This window comes from Felis catus, chromosome D1, assembly GCF_018350175.1.
Source record: "Felis catus isolate Fca126 chromosome D1, F.catus_Fca126_mat1.0, whole genome shotgun sequence".
Classification (NCBI taxonomy): domain Eukaryota; kingdom Metazoa; phylum Chordata; class Mammalia; order Carnivora; family Felidae; genus Felis; species Felis catus.
The window spans coordinates 89,831,177-89,848,291 of record NC_058377.1 but is presented as its reverse complement, the minus strand read 5'-3'; the positions used below and the strand labels follow the sequence as shown (position 1 = coordinate 89,848,291).

At 50.4% G+C, this 17,115-nt stretch overlaps 1 protein-coding gene across 5 annotated transcripts in view; it reads right to left on the bottom strand.

Annotated features, from left to right (window-relative positions):
* Positions 1-559: 559 nt before the first annotated feature.
* Positions 560-17,115, bottom strand: part of LDLRAD3 (low density lipoprotein receptor class A domain containing 3) — a 241,762-nt gene continuing 225,206 nt past the window's right edge. For all 5 annotated transcript variants that reach the window (XM_023239769.2, XM_023239770.2, XM_011286804.4 and 2 more), the window contains 2 exons: positions 5,298-5,643; positions 560-3,607 (listed from right to left, as the gene is read on the bottom strand). In XM_023239769.2, coding sequence (XP_023095537.2) covers positions 3,370-3,607; positions 5,298-5,643 — 584 coding nt within the window. In that variant the 3' untranslated portion in view covers positions 560-3,369. The remainder of the gene's footprint in view (positions 3,608-5,297; positions 5,644-17,115) is intronic.

Sequence of the window (17,115 nt, the reverse complement as noted above, 5' to 3'; positions counted from 1 at the left end):
TCTGTGCTGACAGCTCAGAGCCTGAAGCCTGCTTTGGGTTCTGTGTCTCCCTCTCTGTCCCTCCTTCACTTGCACTCTATCTCTCTCTCTCTCTCTCTCTCAAAGATAAATAAATGTTAAGAAAAAAATTTTTTAAAAGAGCACAAAGATGTTACCATCACTGGTAGGGCCAGTCTGAGCCATTTGGGGTTCAAAACTAACAACCAGCCTACCTGTGCAAGAACTGTGGTGTGCCCTTGAATATGCGGTCAGCCTCTGTTACAGCTGTCCCAGTCACTTGCCCTTTTCCCTCAAACAGCACCACAGTAATGGCAATTAATGCCCATCTTCTGATGGGCCGATGATACTAACTGGTGTCCATGACTTCACTTCTGCACCGTAGCCACACGGGCTATGGAATCCATAAACCACATCACATTTTGAGGTCCCATCACTATACTCTTCCTTTTTTCTCATTTTATTATGGCATAAATTCACTGCAGAAGCCAAAAGAAGTGACCGTGCACTTGTTATATTGCCATGGAGGAGAAACGTGGATTAAGAACCATTCACACCAATAGAAAGAATGAAACTGCAAGTTTATTTAAAAGTATAAAAATTAAGAAACAAAAACAAAAACCCAAACCAAAACGTAACCAAAACACAAAGAGCAACCACACACAAACTTTCCAGTTTGCATCAACTCTGAACATCACACACTATTTATCAACCACTTTGTTGCATGTTTGAAAAAGATGTCAGTTTCAGAGTAGGGGCTGAATCAGGGGGTAAGCTATCAATTACAGTGCCGCTAATTTTAATGCTAAAATAAAAAGAATTCGCTGCTCTCATCTGAGAAAAAAGCACAGAGACGGTTTCCTGGTTGGTGTAGATTTAGGCAATGTATAAAAAAATATTCTGGAAGGAAATGAGTTAAAAAATATTGCTGGCCACTTATTTGCCATTTTGAGTAGGGGGAAAAACAGGAAAAACCCCTGTAGCTTTGGTGCCCTATTTATATATTTTTAAAAAGATTCATTAAAAAAATCAAATCTATAATAAAAATGTCCCTGTGTTTATTTAAAAAAACAACAACATTAATAGGTTTCCTTATCTACTAAGACCATTTGTTTTTCCTAAGATGCCTGGAAGCAGAAAAGCGAGTGAGATTAATTCACTGCACAATTAATTAAAATTAGAATCCTTTCTTCTAAACAACTTCCAAAATACCAGAAAGGAGCATGGGCCCATCAAAGGGAGAAGAAATAAAGCCATTCTGACTCACAGGAGATGAAATGTTCAGCCAGAGTTCCTACCACACTCTGGATACCATCATTAAGTTCTTTCTTTATCAGAGTACTTGGAAAGTAACTCAAGTGTTATTTAAAAAATGAAAGACAGAAACGACTAGCCTCCTTTTCTTTAACTTAGAAAGAAAGAAATCACCAAGTCGCTAGCTTTCCTGTAACATATTTTGGATATGGTTAAAAAAAAAAAAAAACCCAAAAAAGTCCACAGAACAGGATCACTAAATGCTACTTCGTCCCCCACTCCTGCAGGCTCCATTTAAATTAGCATCAAACAGGTTACCGAAAATTTCTTCCGCTGCGGGAAGAAGTCCTGAATGGGTGAGGGCTGCCTGGAGTGGTTCCGCCTGGTTCCAGTTTTGTGCCCCATCAGGGTGGTTTCTTGCCAAATAACGCCTACATTTCTACCCACTGTATCTCCAGGGAGTGGGCCCTGCAGCTAGCTGGGCACAGAGAAAGAGAAACACTAGCAGAAACACAGAGACTCTGAACTGAGGGAGAAACACATCCCTCCTTCTGCAACCTTCAAGAACTTGATAAATAATAACTCAAAGTGCAACAATGCACGAACGCCAGGCACACAGGTCAGTCTGCAGTGACCCGGTGTCAGGGCTCAGCGGGACAAAGGTGTGATCTCCTTTTTGTATCTTTCTTTGGACCTCACTAAAGGAAAAACAAAAGAAAACAAAGAGACAGCTTTCCTATACACATATAAATAATCCCTTAACTAGAAGGGAAAAAACAAACACACTGTTTCAAATGCATTTCTAAGAGATTAAAAAACAACAAAAAAAGTCCGAATGGCAAATCGTGACTCCAAATTATCTACCGTCCACGTCTTTTAGAGGAGAAACTATGGCAAGTCAGAAGAAGCCCGACCCTGACTCTAACCCTAGCCCTAATCCTAAGTCAGGACGCTGGTATCTGGGCCTTGGGAAGGGGAGTGTGTGCAACACAGGGACCCAGGAGCTCTGGTGGGAGGTCCTGAACATTCTCACGTGTGTCATCAACCACAGTGTCCTCAAGTCCAAACGCACAGGTAAGATGACTTCTGGGTGTTAAGGTGACGTCGGAAGCTAGTGTTGAAAGTTGCATGGATGGGCACAGATGGGCGTGGTTTACAGGGACGGAGGACCAGATCAGATTTTTGGCCAATTCAAGTTGGGGTCCTCAGCCCTTGGCTCCGGGAAGGTCACAGCCAGGAAGGGGACGGTCCAGAAGCCAGAGAAGGGCTGTGGCCCTCAGCAGGCCCAGGCTCTCGGCAGCTTGCATTTGAAGAGCTGGGAACTCGGACGAACTCACGGCAGAGGCCCCCTGCCCGTTCCGGGATGAGGCTGATGACAGACGTTGCAGAGAAAAACCCTCAACACGAGGATTCTTGGGGAAGGTTTTAAAGCCTGAATCTATCAAGTAAATGGTTCAGAGTCACTCGGAGAACCAAAAGGCCACTGGTGATTGCGGAAGGGTGTAACTCATGGCTGTTTCCTCTGGCCGTGGCCTCGGCCGAACCTAGGGCGGCGCGCAGGAGAGTGTGAGGCAGGCTTTGGTGCTCACCTGGATTCTTCCCAGGGCAGCCATCCACAACGGCCTCCTGGAGGATCATCCGACCCAAACCTCCCACAGAGCCATATGGTAGCAGCCACGGGGAACTCGGGCTGGTGTCTCCCGCCCTTCTGGACATCCAACCCGGCACAGGAGTGCTGCGTTCCCCAGGACTCCTCAAATGCCGCTTTATCCGGCCGCCTGCAAACTTACGTTGCCTTGTCCGCAACATTCCAACAATGACACAATGACGTGGCAAGTGAGCTCACGCTCCTGGGCCCCGCAGGACGAGTGACCTCCCAGAAAAGATGGCACAACACATCGTGTCGCCCGAGAGGCCAGAAAAACACCAGGTCTCCTTCTAAAGAACATCCCTGAAATCTGGGGTGGGGTGGGGGGAGGGGGTAGGAAGGGGACGGAGAGACCGCTGACACCCGAAATCCCTCCTCGAGGCACCCTGAGGAGCTCCCCATGAGCTGAGTTGTTAGGATGGTACCAAGTCAGAGCAGATTAACCCACATGGACTTTGGAAGCGCCAGATTTATACTTCTGCGGTGCCCTGGCTGGGCGCGGAGTCCCTGGGCCCCGCGGTGCTCTCCGGGGGGCCGGGCTGCCCCGGGCCGTGGCCGCTGTCTGCCGTGCTCAGGAGGCTGCTGGCCGCCTGGGAGCTGGCGCTGTCGGCACTCCCGGAGCGCGAGCGGTAAGGGGGCAGGTCCGCTTGGTTCAGAGACTCAGTGTCGGAGGAGTAGGGCGGCGGAGGAAGGTCGTACCACGCGGGTCTGCAAAGAAGAAGGCAGGATGGGGCGGGAGAGGCAGGGGACAGGGGAGGGAGGGCGACGTGTCAGGAGCCAAGGCAAGGCAGTCGCCCCACCTTCCGCCCCGGTCTGTGGGATGCCGATGTGTCCCCCAGGTGGGGCGGCTCTCCGGGCTCTGGGAGGACCCCTGGTCTGCGACAAGACCAAGGGAATGGACAAAGGTCAGTGTGCTCTGGCTGGCTCGTGCTGCTTGGGCAGGTGTCCAAGCCACATCCTGTGGGTGGCCCCGGGTCGAGGATGCCAAGCATCCCCTTGCCTTGTCCTGGGCGGCCTGGCGGGGACACTTGGCTCCACCAGCGAGGGGCCCTGCGGTCCAGGACTGAACCTCTGACGGTCGACAGAATTTGGGGTTCTTACTGAAAGTCAAGAACTGGCAATGTGGACTTGGGCGAGAGGGTATCTTCTCAATGGCTCGGTGCTCTGCAGAAGGGGTAATAATGACACCTAGCTTGCAGGGCGATAACTTAAGGGAAGAGTCTATTTTGCAGTGCTCACTGGGAGTCAGACACCGTGCTCCCCTGCCTTACCTTCATTACCTTATTTAGTGCTCACAAGAGCACTAAGGGCAGGCCATTGTACTGGGGAGGAAACTGAGGCAAGGGGGCATTAAGTGACTTGCAGAGGACCACAAATAACTAGTAAGCAGCAGTTCTGGGATTGAAACCCAGGTGTTCTGACTCCAGATTCTGCAATTTAAACTTTACTCTGCGTTGGAGGGTCCAAATAAAGAGGTTATGAGTGGTGAGTGAGGTCCTGGGCTCGGACGCTTATTTGCAACGACATCCTTAAGCACAGCCCGCTCAAGTGACGGTTATCTTTTATGAGAAGGAGAAACAAAGTTTAAAATATACGAGAGCTGCCACTGGAGCGGGGAGAGGAGCCCAGTCAGCCCGGGCACAAGAGCTTGAAAAGGCCTCTCGCCGCACCGGGTAAGTCCTGGGCTCAGAGGAAGAGAGCACTCTTCTTTCTTTGACTCTGAGAGCCAAAGTGAACTTCCCAAATGGGTTCTTGGGGACACCCTGGAGGTCACCCAAGAAGGGAGGGGAGGGTGGGGAGGCCTACCACCTGCTTCCATACAGAATTCTGCTTTTTGACTTTCTCTGTTGGGCTTTCTAGTCCAACTCCATTTGAAATGAGGGTCCTGTTGTTTTAAAAAGCTTGAGAGTGCTCTATTCTACTCCTTTCATTTTATAAATGAAGGCAAGCAAGGAACTCATTCATTCATTCATTCATTCATTCATTCATTCATTCATCCGTTCGTTCATTGGTTCAACAGTATGAACCACCTCTAATATGGCCACTGGCGCTGTTCTGGAGTAGCGGGTGAGGCCCCACGGTCTGAACATGTATCGGTGTGGCTGAGTTGGCCAGGATCCTAGGTCTATGTCCTCGGACAAGGAACTTAACATCCCAGAGGCTCTGTGTGCTCGTCTGTAAAACTAAGGCAAATAATGAATCTCCCCCAGTGGCTTGCAGAGAGGAATAAATGAGATGATACTGTCTTGCCAGGACCCGGTAAAGGCCAGACACTGCTGTCGCGTCTGCTGCTGAGCGCGGGCTCGTGGCAGGCACCCGGAACCTAGGTGTGTGCACCTGTCCTGCGTTCCCCACGCTGACCTCCCTCCCCCAGGCTCTGCCACCCCCCAGCACGCACCTTTGGTCCAGCAGGGCCTCTGAGTAGGAGGGCGGGGAGCCCACTTCCGACGCGTTCTGCTCGGCCTGGCTGGCCACGTACTGGATGCCGTTGTTGACGTTGTAGGTGACGTTGCAGTGGTGGGGGTGGTCCAGGACCACCAGGCGGGAGAGCAGCACGGGATGCTGCAGCCGGTGCACCGGAAGCGTCATGAGGTTGTTCCTCTTCCGCTGGTGGTGCAGGACCAGGGCCAGCAGGGCCACCACCAGCACGAAGATGACAGAGCTGCCGATGATGGCGTAGGTGATGCTGGGGTAGTACACGAGCTGGTTCTCTGAGGTCACAAACACCTGCCCGCTGCCTGGTTCTGCGAAACCCCCGAGGGGAGAAAAGAGGAGGGAGGTTACCAACCTGGCTCACCTTCTGCTTCGCAGTCCCAGGAAGCGCACGCAAACGTTCAGAGCAACACGATTCGCAACAGCCCGAACGTGGAAACCACCCCATCGTGTCCAGTGACTGGTGAATGGATAAACAAAATGCGGGATGCCCACACGACGGGATACTGTTTGGCCATAAAAAGGACCGATGCGTGTGACACCACGGGTGAACCTCGAAACCATTATGCCAGACGAAAGAAGCCAGACGCACACGTGCTGTATCATTCCCTTTATAGGAAATGTCCAGGAATGGCAAATTTATAGAGACAGAAAACAGATGAATGGTTGCCCGGGGCTGGAAATCCCCTGGGAATTCGAAGCATCACGTCTACGAGGAACAGGGGTCGGTTTGGCTGGGGTTCCCTCTGTCTGCAGAGTGCTTATTTTATTTTACACCAGGCCCTATCTGGAGCTTTCAAGATAGACAGCCAGCACGGCACAGGCCGACATCATGCACCCTGGGGCCAGACTAGGTTCAAGTCCCAGCCTCTGTGCCCTTTGGAAGTCATTCGTTCGTTCATTCGACAGATGAATGAACTCACTGTCTATGTGCCCCTTGGAAAGTGGCCAACCTCTCTGTGCTGTAATTTCCTCGTCTGTAAAATGGGGATAGTAAGAGTGACCAATCCCCTGGGCAATCGGGAGCATGGAATGTGTGAATAATGATCGAGCACTCAGAACAGCTGACACACTGCGCCCCTATGGGTGTGCGTGTTCGAGACATACAGACACATGCTTTATTCCATCTACTTGCCTCCACAGCAAGTCCATGAATTAGATGCTGTAACCGCCTTCTTTTTCAGATGAGGAAAGGGAAGCTCAGAGGGGTTGGGGCCCCTAATGAGGGTCACAGGGTTAGGAAAAAACAGCGGTGTGTGATCTGAGCCCAGTGATCTGACATCAGAGCCCTGCCCCTAAAGCTCCGTCCTGTGGCCCCCTAACCAGACTCGCTAGGCAATCTGCAAGCACTTCCTCGGAGTCTGCAAGCAACGGTCTGGTACATGTCCTACCCCCGGCAAGTGGCCCACCCCGCCTTTCCAAGTGTATAACAAGCCATGCTTCACACACTCAGGTGAGGGGCTTTCCGGTCAGCAGAACACATGTGGCAACAAGACAAGGTCCAGGCTGGCCCTAGGAAACCCGAGGGGTGTCTCAAGCTGGGGACTCCTCGTCTCTGCAGAAGAACCACGACTACCACTGTTGTGGCCCAGCTGGAAGAACAGTCTAAATACAGCCCAAGTGAGCAAATCTGGTGACCACCCCCTGTGCGCATCCAACCTCTGAAGCAGTGAGGTTTTGGTGGGTCCACAGGCGCCAAAAGGTAGACGTAAAGTAGCAGCAGGAGCAGCAACCCCAGTGGCCCGGGCCCTGTGTCCTGGAGCTGGGCCAAGCGTTCCCAATCCCTTGTCACTAGATACACACCCGTCCTGTTCATCACAGCATCCCCAGTGTGCGGGATGGTGCCGGGCACGGAGCAGGCACTCAATAAATGCCTTCAGCTCAGCGGAAAAAAAACGTGTATTCACACACCCTGGTAAGGCAGGTGCTGTCAGTATTTTGATTCCTATTTTCCAGATGGCAGAGTGGCTCAGAGGTGATTTAACTTGTCTAAGTTCACATATGATGCAAGTAGGAGAGTCCAGGCCTAGAACCCAGATACTTCTCCATCAAAAAACCACACGCTGGGTGGGAGGGCTCAGTCGGTTAAGCGTCTGACTTCGGCTCAGGTTATGACCTTGCAGTTTGTGGGTTCGAGCCCCGCGTCGGGCTCTGTGCTGACGGCTCAGAGCCTGGAGCCTGCTTCGGATTCTGTGTCTCCCTCTCTCTCAAAAATGAACATTAAAAAAACAAAAAACAAAAACAACCATGTGCTGGGGAACACACTACCTTCTCTCCTTTCCTGATGTAAACGTCTCGATTCCCCCAAACAATCCTAATCTGAGACAAACGAAGATTTTCCCCCTCAAGCCCCAGGCTTTATGTTCATTTCTTTCTGGCCACACTCAAACGTGAACGAAAAGCTACAATGTTCCTGTAGGTCGCTGTTTCAATGATTAACTATACAGAAAGATGCGAGTAACATGCTAGACGACACGCAGACGTGTGCTGCAGACAGTTGAGGGAAGGAGGCAGTTTGGGATTTTTCTCGAGTCTATTAGCTGTGACCATCTGGGGTGCTGCTGGAGTACTGTCTGCTCTCAGTTTAGATAACTAAAAGCCAGGTGGGGGCTTCTATGTGTGTATGTTTCAGAATTCAGGCTTGAAAGAAAATATCTTCTTCATTCTGTGATGTCAAGCACAGAGCTGAGGGGTTGAATCCTGGGGCCATCACTTCTAACATTGTTTTTTCTAATGTTTATTTATTTTTGAGAGTGAGAGAGAGACAGAACCTGAGCAGGGGAGGGGCAGAGACAGAGAGGGAGACACAGAATCCGAAGCAGGCTCCAGGCTCTGAGCTGTAAGCACAGAGCCCGACGTGGGGCTTGAACTCACGAACTGCGAGATGATGACCTGAGCCGAAGTCGGACGCTTAACCGACTGAGCCACCCAGGTGCCCCTCTGTGGACATCACTTCTGGCTGCTGCTGAAGCAACTGACTGCACTTTCATGAGCCCCAGCTGCCTCCATGTTTAAAATGGCGGCAGTGGCAGTGGTGGGAAAAAGAGTAGCCGAATCCTTGGATTACTGGGAAGGTAAAATACAATATATAGGTAAAGTGCCTGGCAAGTGTCTGCCCTCGGTTAATGCCAGTTCTTCTTGCTTTTTTATTGTGTAAAATATGCATGTAACTTATAAAATTTGCCATTCTCACCCTTTCCAAGGGCATCGTTCACTGGCACTAAGTACATTCACATAGCTGTGCAACTCTCACCACCATCCACCCCCAGAACTTGTCATCATCCCCAACTGGATAATGCTAACTCTGAGTGTTCGCATTCTTTCCATTCTCCTCACCAGCTTCTCTGGACCAGAGGCAGAGGCTGGAGAAGCCTCGCTCTGGCAGGAGGGAGGGTGTGTGTGTGTGGGGGGGGCAGTAAGAATGGAAGAGAGGGTAAGAATTGAATGAGCTCCTTTTTAGGGCGATATGTCTCCTAAAACACGAAAGCGGGTGGATTTTCCTCAGGAAAGCAAACGGGTCCAGAGATTTTAAAACACTACCTTGCGTGTAACCACTTGAAGTTTTAAGAACACAGGAGGGAGCGCTTTAAAATGAATGGGAAGCGACCGCGGATCTTAGCAGGCTCATTTGTGTCTCCGAAAGCAGGCTCTCTCCAGATCTACCCACTTTGGCAGGCGAGAAGCAGCAATCACATTCACTCGAGAAATTATGATGTTACATAACTCAGTGGTGCCCGGTCTCGTTTCTGCTCGGTGTGTAAAATGTCATCTTGTATTAATTCATTAACTAGATTCACTTTTCTTAAGAGCTTAATGAGCCCGCTGGCCAAATTGCTAATATCAGAGTTGCCTGGGACCTGAGTTCTAAGTGCATAATCCATGGATAATGAAGTTTCCATTTATTCTGGCTGTCCCTCAAGCCAATGCCCTCTGCTCCGCTGTCAGCTGGAATTCCTGTCCTGCATCCGCTGTTTCCACTACGTTAATTGCAGGCAATCTGGTTACTACCCGGAGACCACGGTACTCTCAAAACCGCCAGCAGCTCCCGTCAAGCCTGGGGCAGAGCAGGCTGTGTTGTCCCCAGCGCCAGGGGGTGTCTCCGCCGCAGAGTCATCTCAGATTTGTACGGTTATCACCACTGTCTTCTGGCAGACGGCACTCAGGTGTCCGGAGGAGGAGGGCCCCTTTCTAATTCACGGAGAGGCGCTGTCTGGCCTGAGGGAGGCACAAAAGCAGCCGGCGCTCGCGACTGGGTGTCTCTTTGCTTCTAAACTATTCCTTCCTCCAGACGCAAACCAGATTTCCCAGGAGACGCAATTTCTCACCTAGCACACTGGCCAACGCAAAGTTTGATTTCACGTTTTGCTGGCCAGGTCTGGGGAAAATAGGTGTAATTATCCATGCACGGTTGATGGGAGGGTGAACTGGTGCAGCCCAGGTGGAGACAGGGCTCGCAATACACAGCAAAATAAAAACGTACATATTCTTTGGTGCAACCATTCTGCTCTCTAGGGTCTATCTGACAGATACACTCACACAGATGAGAAATGACTTTTTAATGTGAGTGTTCACGGATGCATCATTTGTAATAGCACACATATCGGAAATGGTCTAAATGTCTATCAATTGTGGCCGGGCTAAATGAACCATTAGCTGTGATATCCATACAATACCACACCTCTGGAAAAGATCAGGGCAGCTCTACATACACTGATATGGAACCATCTGAAAGATATCTTGATAAGTGAAAAGAAGCAAAGTTCAATAAAGAATGCATGGAGGGGCTCCTGGGTGGCTCAGTCGGTTAAGGGGCCGACTTCGGTCACGATCTCGCAGTTCGTGGGTTCGAGCCCCTCGTCGGACTCTGTGCCAACAGCTCAGAGCCTGGAGCCTGCTTCGGATTCTGTGTCTCCCTCTCTTTCTGCCCCTCCCCTGCTCACACTCTGTCTCTAAAATAAATACACATTTAAAAAAAATGCATGGGACTTTTTTTTTTTTTTAATTTTCATTCTTGAGAGAGAGAAAGAGAGAGAGACAGAGACAGAGAGTGAGCGGAGAAGGGGCCGAGAGAGAAGGGAGACACAGAATCCGAAGCAGGCTCCAGGCTCTGAGCTGTCAGTACAGAGCCTGATGTGGGGCTCGAACTCATGGACCGTGAGATCATGACCTGAGCCGAAGTCGGACGTTCAACCGACTGAGCCACCCAGGAGCAAGACTGTATGGAATGTTTCTAGGACACACAGAATTGGTAACACTGGGAGCTCCCAGCATGGAGGGCAGAGGTGAGAGAGATTTGTTCACCCCTTTCTTCCTCTTTGTATTGTATTTATTATCCGTTCTAAAACCATGCCTACCGTCAACCAACTTTGTCACTGCCTACGCTGACTGTACGTCTTGGTTTCCCTTCCTTCTCTCCCTGTAACGTACGGACCCCTCGGGGTTCATGCCTCACCATTGTTCCCTCACTTGAGACCCCTGACTGGCTCACCACACCCTGAGAATGGCATCCAAGCCTGACCCCCGGAGTCCAGAGTCCCTGTTGGAATGTTCACTGCCCTGTTCAAGCCGACTCCTTATCACTCCCCTGAAAAATCAACTCCTGTGTGCCTTTTATAAAAAAAAAAATATTTTTAAAGTATACTTTCCTCCAGATTATATACTTTAAAAAGTCAGGTTGATCGAAGTATATATAATTTACACACACTCAGATGCACCCTTTCAAAACGTGCAGTTAAGAGTTGAACAAAGTGAAATAGCTGCATAACCACGACCACAAACAAGATACAGAACCTTTCCATCCCTCCAGTTCTCTGTGCTCCTCTGTTGTCAATTCACCGCCCTTGGAAAACACTCATCTGTGTTCTGTCCAAAGAGATTCGCTTTTTCCAGAAAGTCATGTAACTGGAATTATACAGTACACAGCCCGCTGTATCTGGCTCCCTTCACTTGGCATGATGCTTCTGAGATTCATCCATATTCCTGGGTATTAGTACTTCCCTCTTTGAAAATGCGGAGTTGGGGTGCCGGGGTGGCTCAGTCAGTTAAACGTCCGGCTTCAGCTCAGGTCACGATCTCGCCGTTCCTGAGATGGAGCCCCGCGTCGGGCTCTGTGCTGACAGCTCAGAGCCTGGAGCCTGCTTCAGATTTTGTCTGAGATTTTCTCTCAAAAATAAATACACATTAAAAAAATTTTTTTTAAATGCAAGTAGCATTCTGTTGTACGCAGGGATCACAATTTGTGTTGAGAGCGGGAACTGGGTGGTTTCCGGTTTCTGGAATGCAGGTCTTTGTGCTGACAAATATTTTCGTATTTCTTGGGTTTATACCTGAGGGGTAAGGCTGCTGGGTCCTACGGGGAGTGTAGGCTTCTTAGAAGAAACTCTCACACTGTTTCCTCGGGGCGGCTGCAGCATTTTCCCTTCCCCCAGCCACTCTGCATCCTCACCAGGACTTAATGTGGCTAGTCTTGAATTGTAGCCATTCTGATAGGCGCGTAGTTATAGCTCACGGAGGTTTTAGGTTGCATTTCCCAGGGACTAATGACGCCGCTGAGCCTCTGTTCCCGTGCTGATTCACCATATGCAGATCTTCTTTGCTTAAGTGTCTATTTACATCTCTTGCCCATTTTAAAATTTGGTCGTTTGGCTACTTGGTGAGGAGTAAGAATCCTTTGTCCGTTTTGGGATACAATCCCTTTTCCAGAAATGTGTTTTGCAAATATCTTCTCCCCCGTCTGTGGCTTGTCTCTTCCTTTACAGTGCCTTTTTGAAGAGAAAGTGTTTAAAATTTGTCTTATGAAGTCTACCGTATTAATTATTTCTCTTATGTTTCCTGCTTTTTGTGTGCTCTCCAAGAAATCTTTGCCTGGGAAGAGATTTTACAGCTTTAGCTCCCACATTTACATCTCTGATCCACTGCAACTTAATTTTTGTTTATGGTTCAATGTTCTTTTCCCCCCTCCCTCTGGATATTCAGTTGTTCCAGAACCATTTGTTGAAAGCCTACCCTTTCCGACTGAATTACCTTGGCACCTTTGTTGCAAGTCAATTGACCATACAAGCCTAGGTCTCCTTCTAGATTCTCTATTCTGTTTGACTGAACCATATACCAATCTTTATGCCACTAAGTATTTTGATAACTGGAGCTTTATAGTAAGTCTCAAAATCATGTAGGATGCGTCCCTTATGCCTTTTTTTTTCTTCTAAACTGAGCTTTATTTCTGATTATAAAAATCCATTAAAATTAAAAGCAAAATAGAAATGTTCACACACACACCCCACCCCCCAAACCTACTAGGACAAAACAGTTGAAGAGTTTGGTGTAAACCAGGGCTTGGCAAACTTTTTCTGTCAAGGGCTGGACAGTAGTATTTCATGCTTTGTGGGTCATATAGTTTCAGTCACAACTACTCTACTGGTGTAGCACAAAAGTGGCTGAGGATACACTGGTGAATGAGGACGGTTGTGTCCCAATCACATTTTATTTACATAAACAGGCAGCAGCTCGGACTTCACTCACTGGCTGTTAGTTTCTTTTTCTTTCTTTCCTTTTTTTTTTTTTAATGTTTATTTATTTCTGAGACAAGGAGAGACAGCGCATGAGTAGGGCAGGGGCAGAGAGAGAGGGAGGCACAGAATCTGAAGCAGGCTCCAGGCACAGAGCCCGACGCGGGGCTCGAACCCACGGACCGCGAGATCATGACCTGAGCCGAAGTCGGTCGCTCAACCCACTGAGCCACCCAGGCGCCCCTGGCTGTTAGTTTCTTGACCCACAGTGTAAATCCTTCAGAACTTCTCTGTGGATGCCCACACACACTTTCGTTCCTGCTGTCCAGATATTTCTGCATGTGGGCATCTCTCCTCACCCACCCACACCTTTGTTAAAGAGTAGCTGTGAAGTATCCCACTATATACACGCATCACAACTTACTTAACACTCTGCTGATGAGATGTACATTTAGGCTGCCTTTTTTTTTTTTTCTATTACCAAAGATGCAACAACAACATTCAGGTAGACGGAGCAGACCGTGAGAGCCGCGAGGGTGGGCCCAGGCTTGCTTCTGTCCCCCATGCTACAGTTGGTGCCCAACACAGTGTTGAGTAAGTTAGAGACCCTATAAGGGTCTCTGTAGATATAATTAAGGTAAAGCTCCCAAGATGAGATCATCCCGAATTAGAAGGGCTCTCAATCCCACGATGAGCGTCCTTATAAGCAGAGAAAAGGAGACGACACAAAACAAGACAAGGGAGAAGGCCATGGAAAGATGGAGGCAGAGACTGAAGTCACTGTTGCCCCAGCCGAGGACAGACTGGAATTGCAGCAGCCACCAGGAGCCAGGAGAGAGGCGTGGACAGACTCCCCTCAGAGCCTCCACAAAGAGCCAACACTGCCAATCCTTTAACCCCAGGCCCCTGGCCTCCAGAACGGCGAGAGAACGCATTTCTGTTGTTTTAAGTCATCCAGTCTGTGGGGGTCTGTTACGGTGAACACAGGAAACAAATATGCCATCCTACGAAGCAGGCCATTTTACAGATGAGGAAATGGGAACACAGGGATGTCAAGGAACGTGCCCACTGGTCCAAAGCTTCAGTTATCATTCACGACTACCATTACAGCTTCCCAGCAGAGAAACCGGGAAGAGCCCAGGCGTCTGGGTCCGGAACCCCTGCTCTTCACCCGTGACTCGTTTTCATTTTTCACACGCTCTCAAGAGGCAGTCCTGGTGGCCCAGGGCCAGGCTCTCTCCTGGGAGTCCTCCTCAGGGCCACACAATCTTGTAAAGAAGGAGGTACTCCCCAGTACCTTTTCCTACCTGGAAACTAACGTTGGAACATGATCATTCACAATCTCCTCATTTACAGAGAGACTCAGACACTGAATAAGAAGACGAGGGGAACTCTGAAGCTGAGTGAAGCCTGGGCTTGCCAATCTTCAAGAGGGGAAAACTGAAGCCCAGAGGGGTTAAGTAACGTACTGAGGGTCACACAGCAAACAGCTGGCACAACTAGCATTTGCACTCAGGAGTCTGAGGCCCAAATCCATCACATTTCGCCTGCCCGTTTGCCACCCCACCACAGTGCTCCAGCAGTGGGGTTGTCTTCCTTCTCCAAGAGCTCCCATGTAGACTGCACCCTACACTCTCTCTGGTCAACATATTCTGGAGAGTCTTCCAGAGTAAGTGAGATGGCGAGAGACAGTCCGTGAAAATGGGGACCTTGGTCAAATAGGTGTGAGGAAAAGTGGGTCGAACAAATCCAACTAGTCTCTTGGTAGCTGTTCAGAGCGCAGGCTCTGGAACCCAAGTGCTTAGATTCAATTCTCAGCTCTGTCACTTCTGAGCTGTGTGACCTAGGTCAAGTTACTTCTCCTCTCTGCACCTCAAAACCCTCATCTGTGAAACAGGGTCATAGTAGAATCCACCTCGTAGGGTTGACTGGGGACACAAAGAGAAAATACGTTTAAAAAGATTAAAACAGTATCTGGCACACAGTAAGTACTCAGCAAACCCTAGTTATTATTGGTCGTTATAGCACAGGACTTCTCAGAGGCTTTCTTACTAGGCAAACGTTCACCGCGATGCTCCACAAGAGGCTGTGACCACTTCATCAGCCTCGGTGCTACCTGGGATGGACAGAACACTCATTGTATTCCAAAACAGCACATTCCCAACATTCTGGAAGTTGTCTCTTCACAAATCAGATAGGGGCATCCCTGGCCCTGTTGCCGGGTGGGGGTAAGTTCTGTGGCTGCAGCTGCCAACTTAACAGGTGGAAGCTGAGACGCAAATGCCTAGGACCCCCCCGCCCCCCGCCCCCGGTCCCTCTTCCTGCAGCAGTGGCCGCCACCTCCAGGCCGCAGCTGGTTGGGGCCCAGCAGCACAATCACTGACTGACGCCGGCCAAGCACCAGGAGCCTCGACTGTGCAGCTGCTGCTGAGCGTGAAATGCGAGCTTCCGTCGGGAGGGGTATATGACGCCCCGGCATCTTGACACCTAGGGAGACAAGTCTGCCGGAGCTGATCGTATTCAAATGCCACAAGGCCCAGGGCCGCCCCGGGTCTGCTCTCCGGGTCTGCACGCAAAATCAGCTCACTGGTGCTACGCCTGCCCGTGAGGCCTTATCACCCAGGGAACTGCTGAGTGTGCGCCCTTGGAGCTTCCGAATGCAGACAACTTTCTGAATAATTTAGGGCAAATGGCTGCTAACGGAATCATTACAAGAGGGGCTCCCAAGAAGGAGCTTTATTGACCATGAACGAGTTCACCACTTCCGGAGATTTCCGAAAATCCTAACAACTTGGGCCCCCACACCCCAGGGGGAAGGGAGACCTGTTTTGCATACACTGGGGGGCTGATGCTCCCATCCCAGCGTCCCAGCCGGCAGGACAAGGACTCCTCAAAGGGGAGCACAAGATACAGCTGATCCTCACAAGCACAGAGCAGCCCCTGGCAGGTCCTCGTCCTGGTCCTAGTCTCACACCTTCCACCACGGCCACCCCTGTCCCAGCCACAGGCATCCCTGCCCCACCCCCACTTACCCTCTAGCCTTTTCCCCCTTAGCTGCACAGCGGTCCTTCTAGAAGCTAAATGCCTTTGTTCATGTGAATCCTCTGCTCAATACCTTCCAGCAGCTTCCCACATACTCAGTACAAAGTCCGAATCTTCCCCATGGCCTCCACTCTTGCCCCTTCCCAGCTTCTATGCTACAGACTCAGTGGCCTCCTTTCTGTGGTTTCAGAACACACCAAGCACGCACCTGCCCCAGGGCCTTTGCCCTTGCTATGCCCTCTGCTCTGTATGCCGCTCCCTGGGCATCTGCATCTCTCACACCGTATCCCACCCAAGTCTCTGCTCCTAGGTCAGTGTTAGTGGGAGGACTTTCCGAGCCACCGCTAAGCCTCTCCATCCAGCCCCTCCCCTGGCCTTATCTGTCTTCACAGCACTTGTCACCACCTGTCACCGTCAGCTATATTGTGTATGGAATTATCTCTTTCCTACTCAAATGTAACTGTGGGAGGGCAGAGCTGCATTCTGCTTAGTCACGGCTGTATCCCCAGTGCCCTAGATGGTGCTCCGTGAAAATACGTTGCTGGAAGTGGGCAGGGGGTCTCTAACTCTGGGGCTCTGTAGGTGTCCGTCTCAGGGCGTTGTCCTGCCAGTAACACCTGCGACCTTTCACGTGAGACTAAGCGCCTCACATGCCAAGTGCTCCATGGCTGTGAGCTCGGTTAACCTCACAGGTGAGAAAAGTTAGTCTCAGAGAAGTCAGGTCGTCAGCCCCGGGTCACACAGCCAGGAAGCGATAGAGCTGGGACTTGAGCACTTGTCTGCCTGGCCACCATCCAGAGACCCACGAGGTATGAGGACAGGTCCCACTCAGGTCTCTTGAGCTGATCTGCTCAGGGAATGTGGAACCACGCCTGCAGCTGAAATAGTCGTATTGCTATTTGACGGGCAGCTGGCAGAGCTCAGGATGGTAGAGAACTGTGCGGGAGTACGAAAGCACTGTCCCGTTCTTCTAGAACCTTCCCTTCCACAAATTAGATGGGGGCCACTTAACCCTCTCCCGGAGTCATCTACAGACCCACCACCTCTCAGGGCTGGGAGTGTGGAGACAGAGCATGTGGGTTTCTCTCCGAAGTGGCCGAGACGGAGCCCAGACCCAGTCAGGCCAGGCCCAGCCTGTGCAGACCTGAGCGGGCTCCGCTCCCCTGCTCACAACCCTGCCTGAACTTCCGACGTCCCAAGGGCAAAGTCCCGGCTCCGCACTGGGAACTGGGAGAG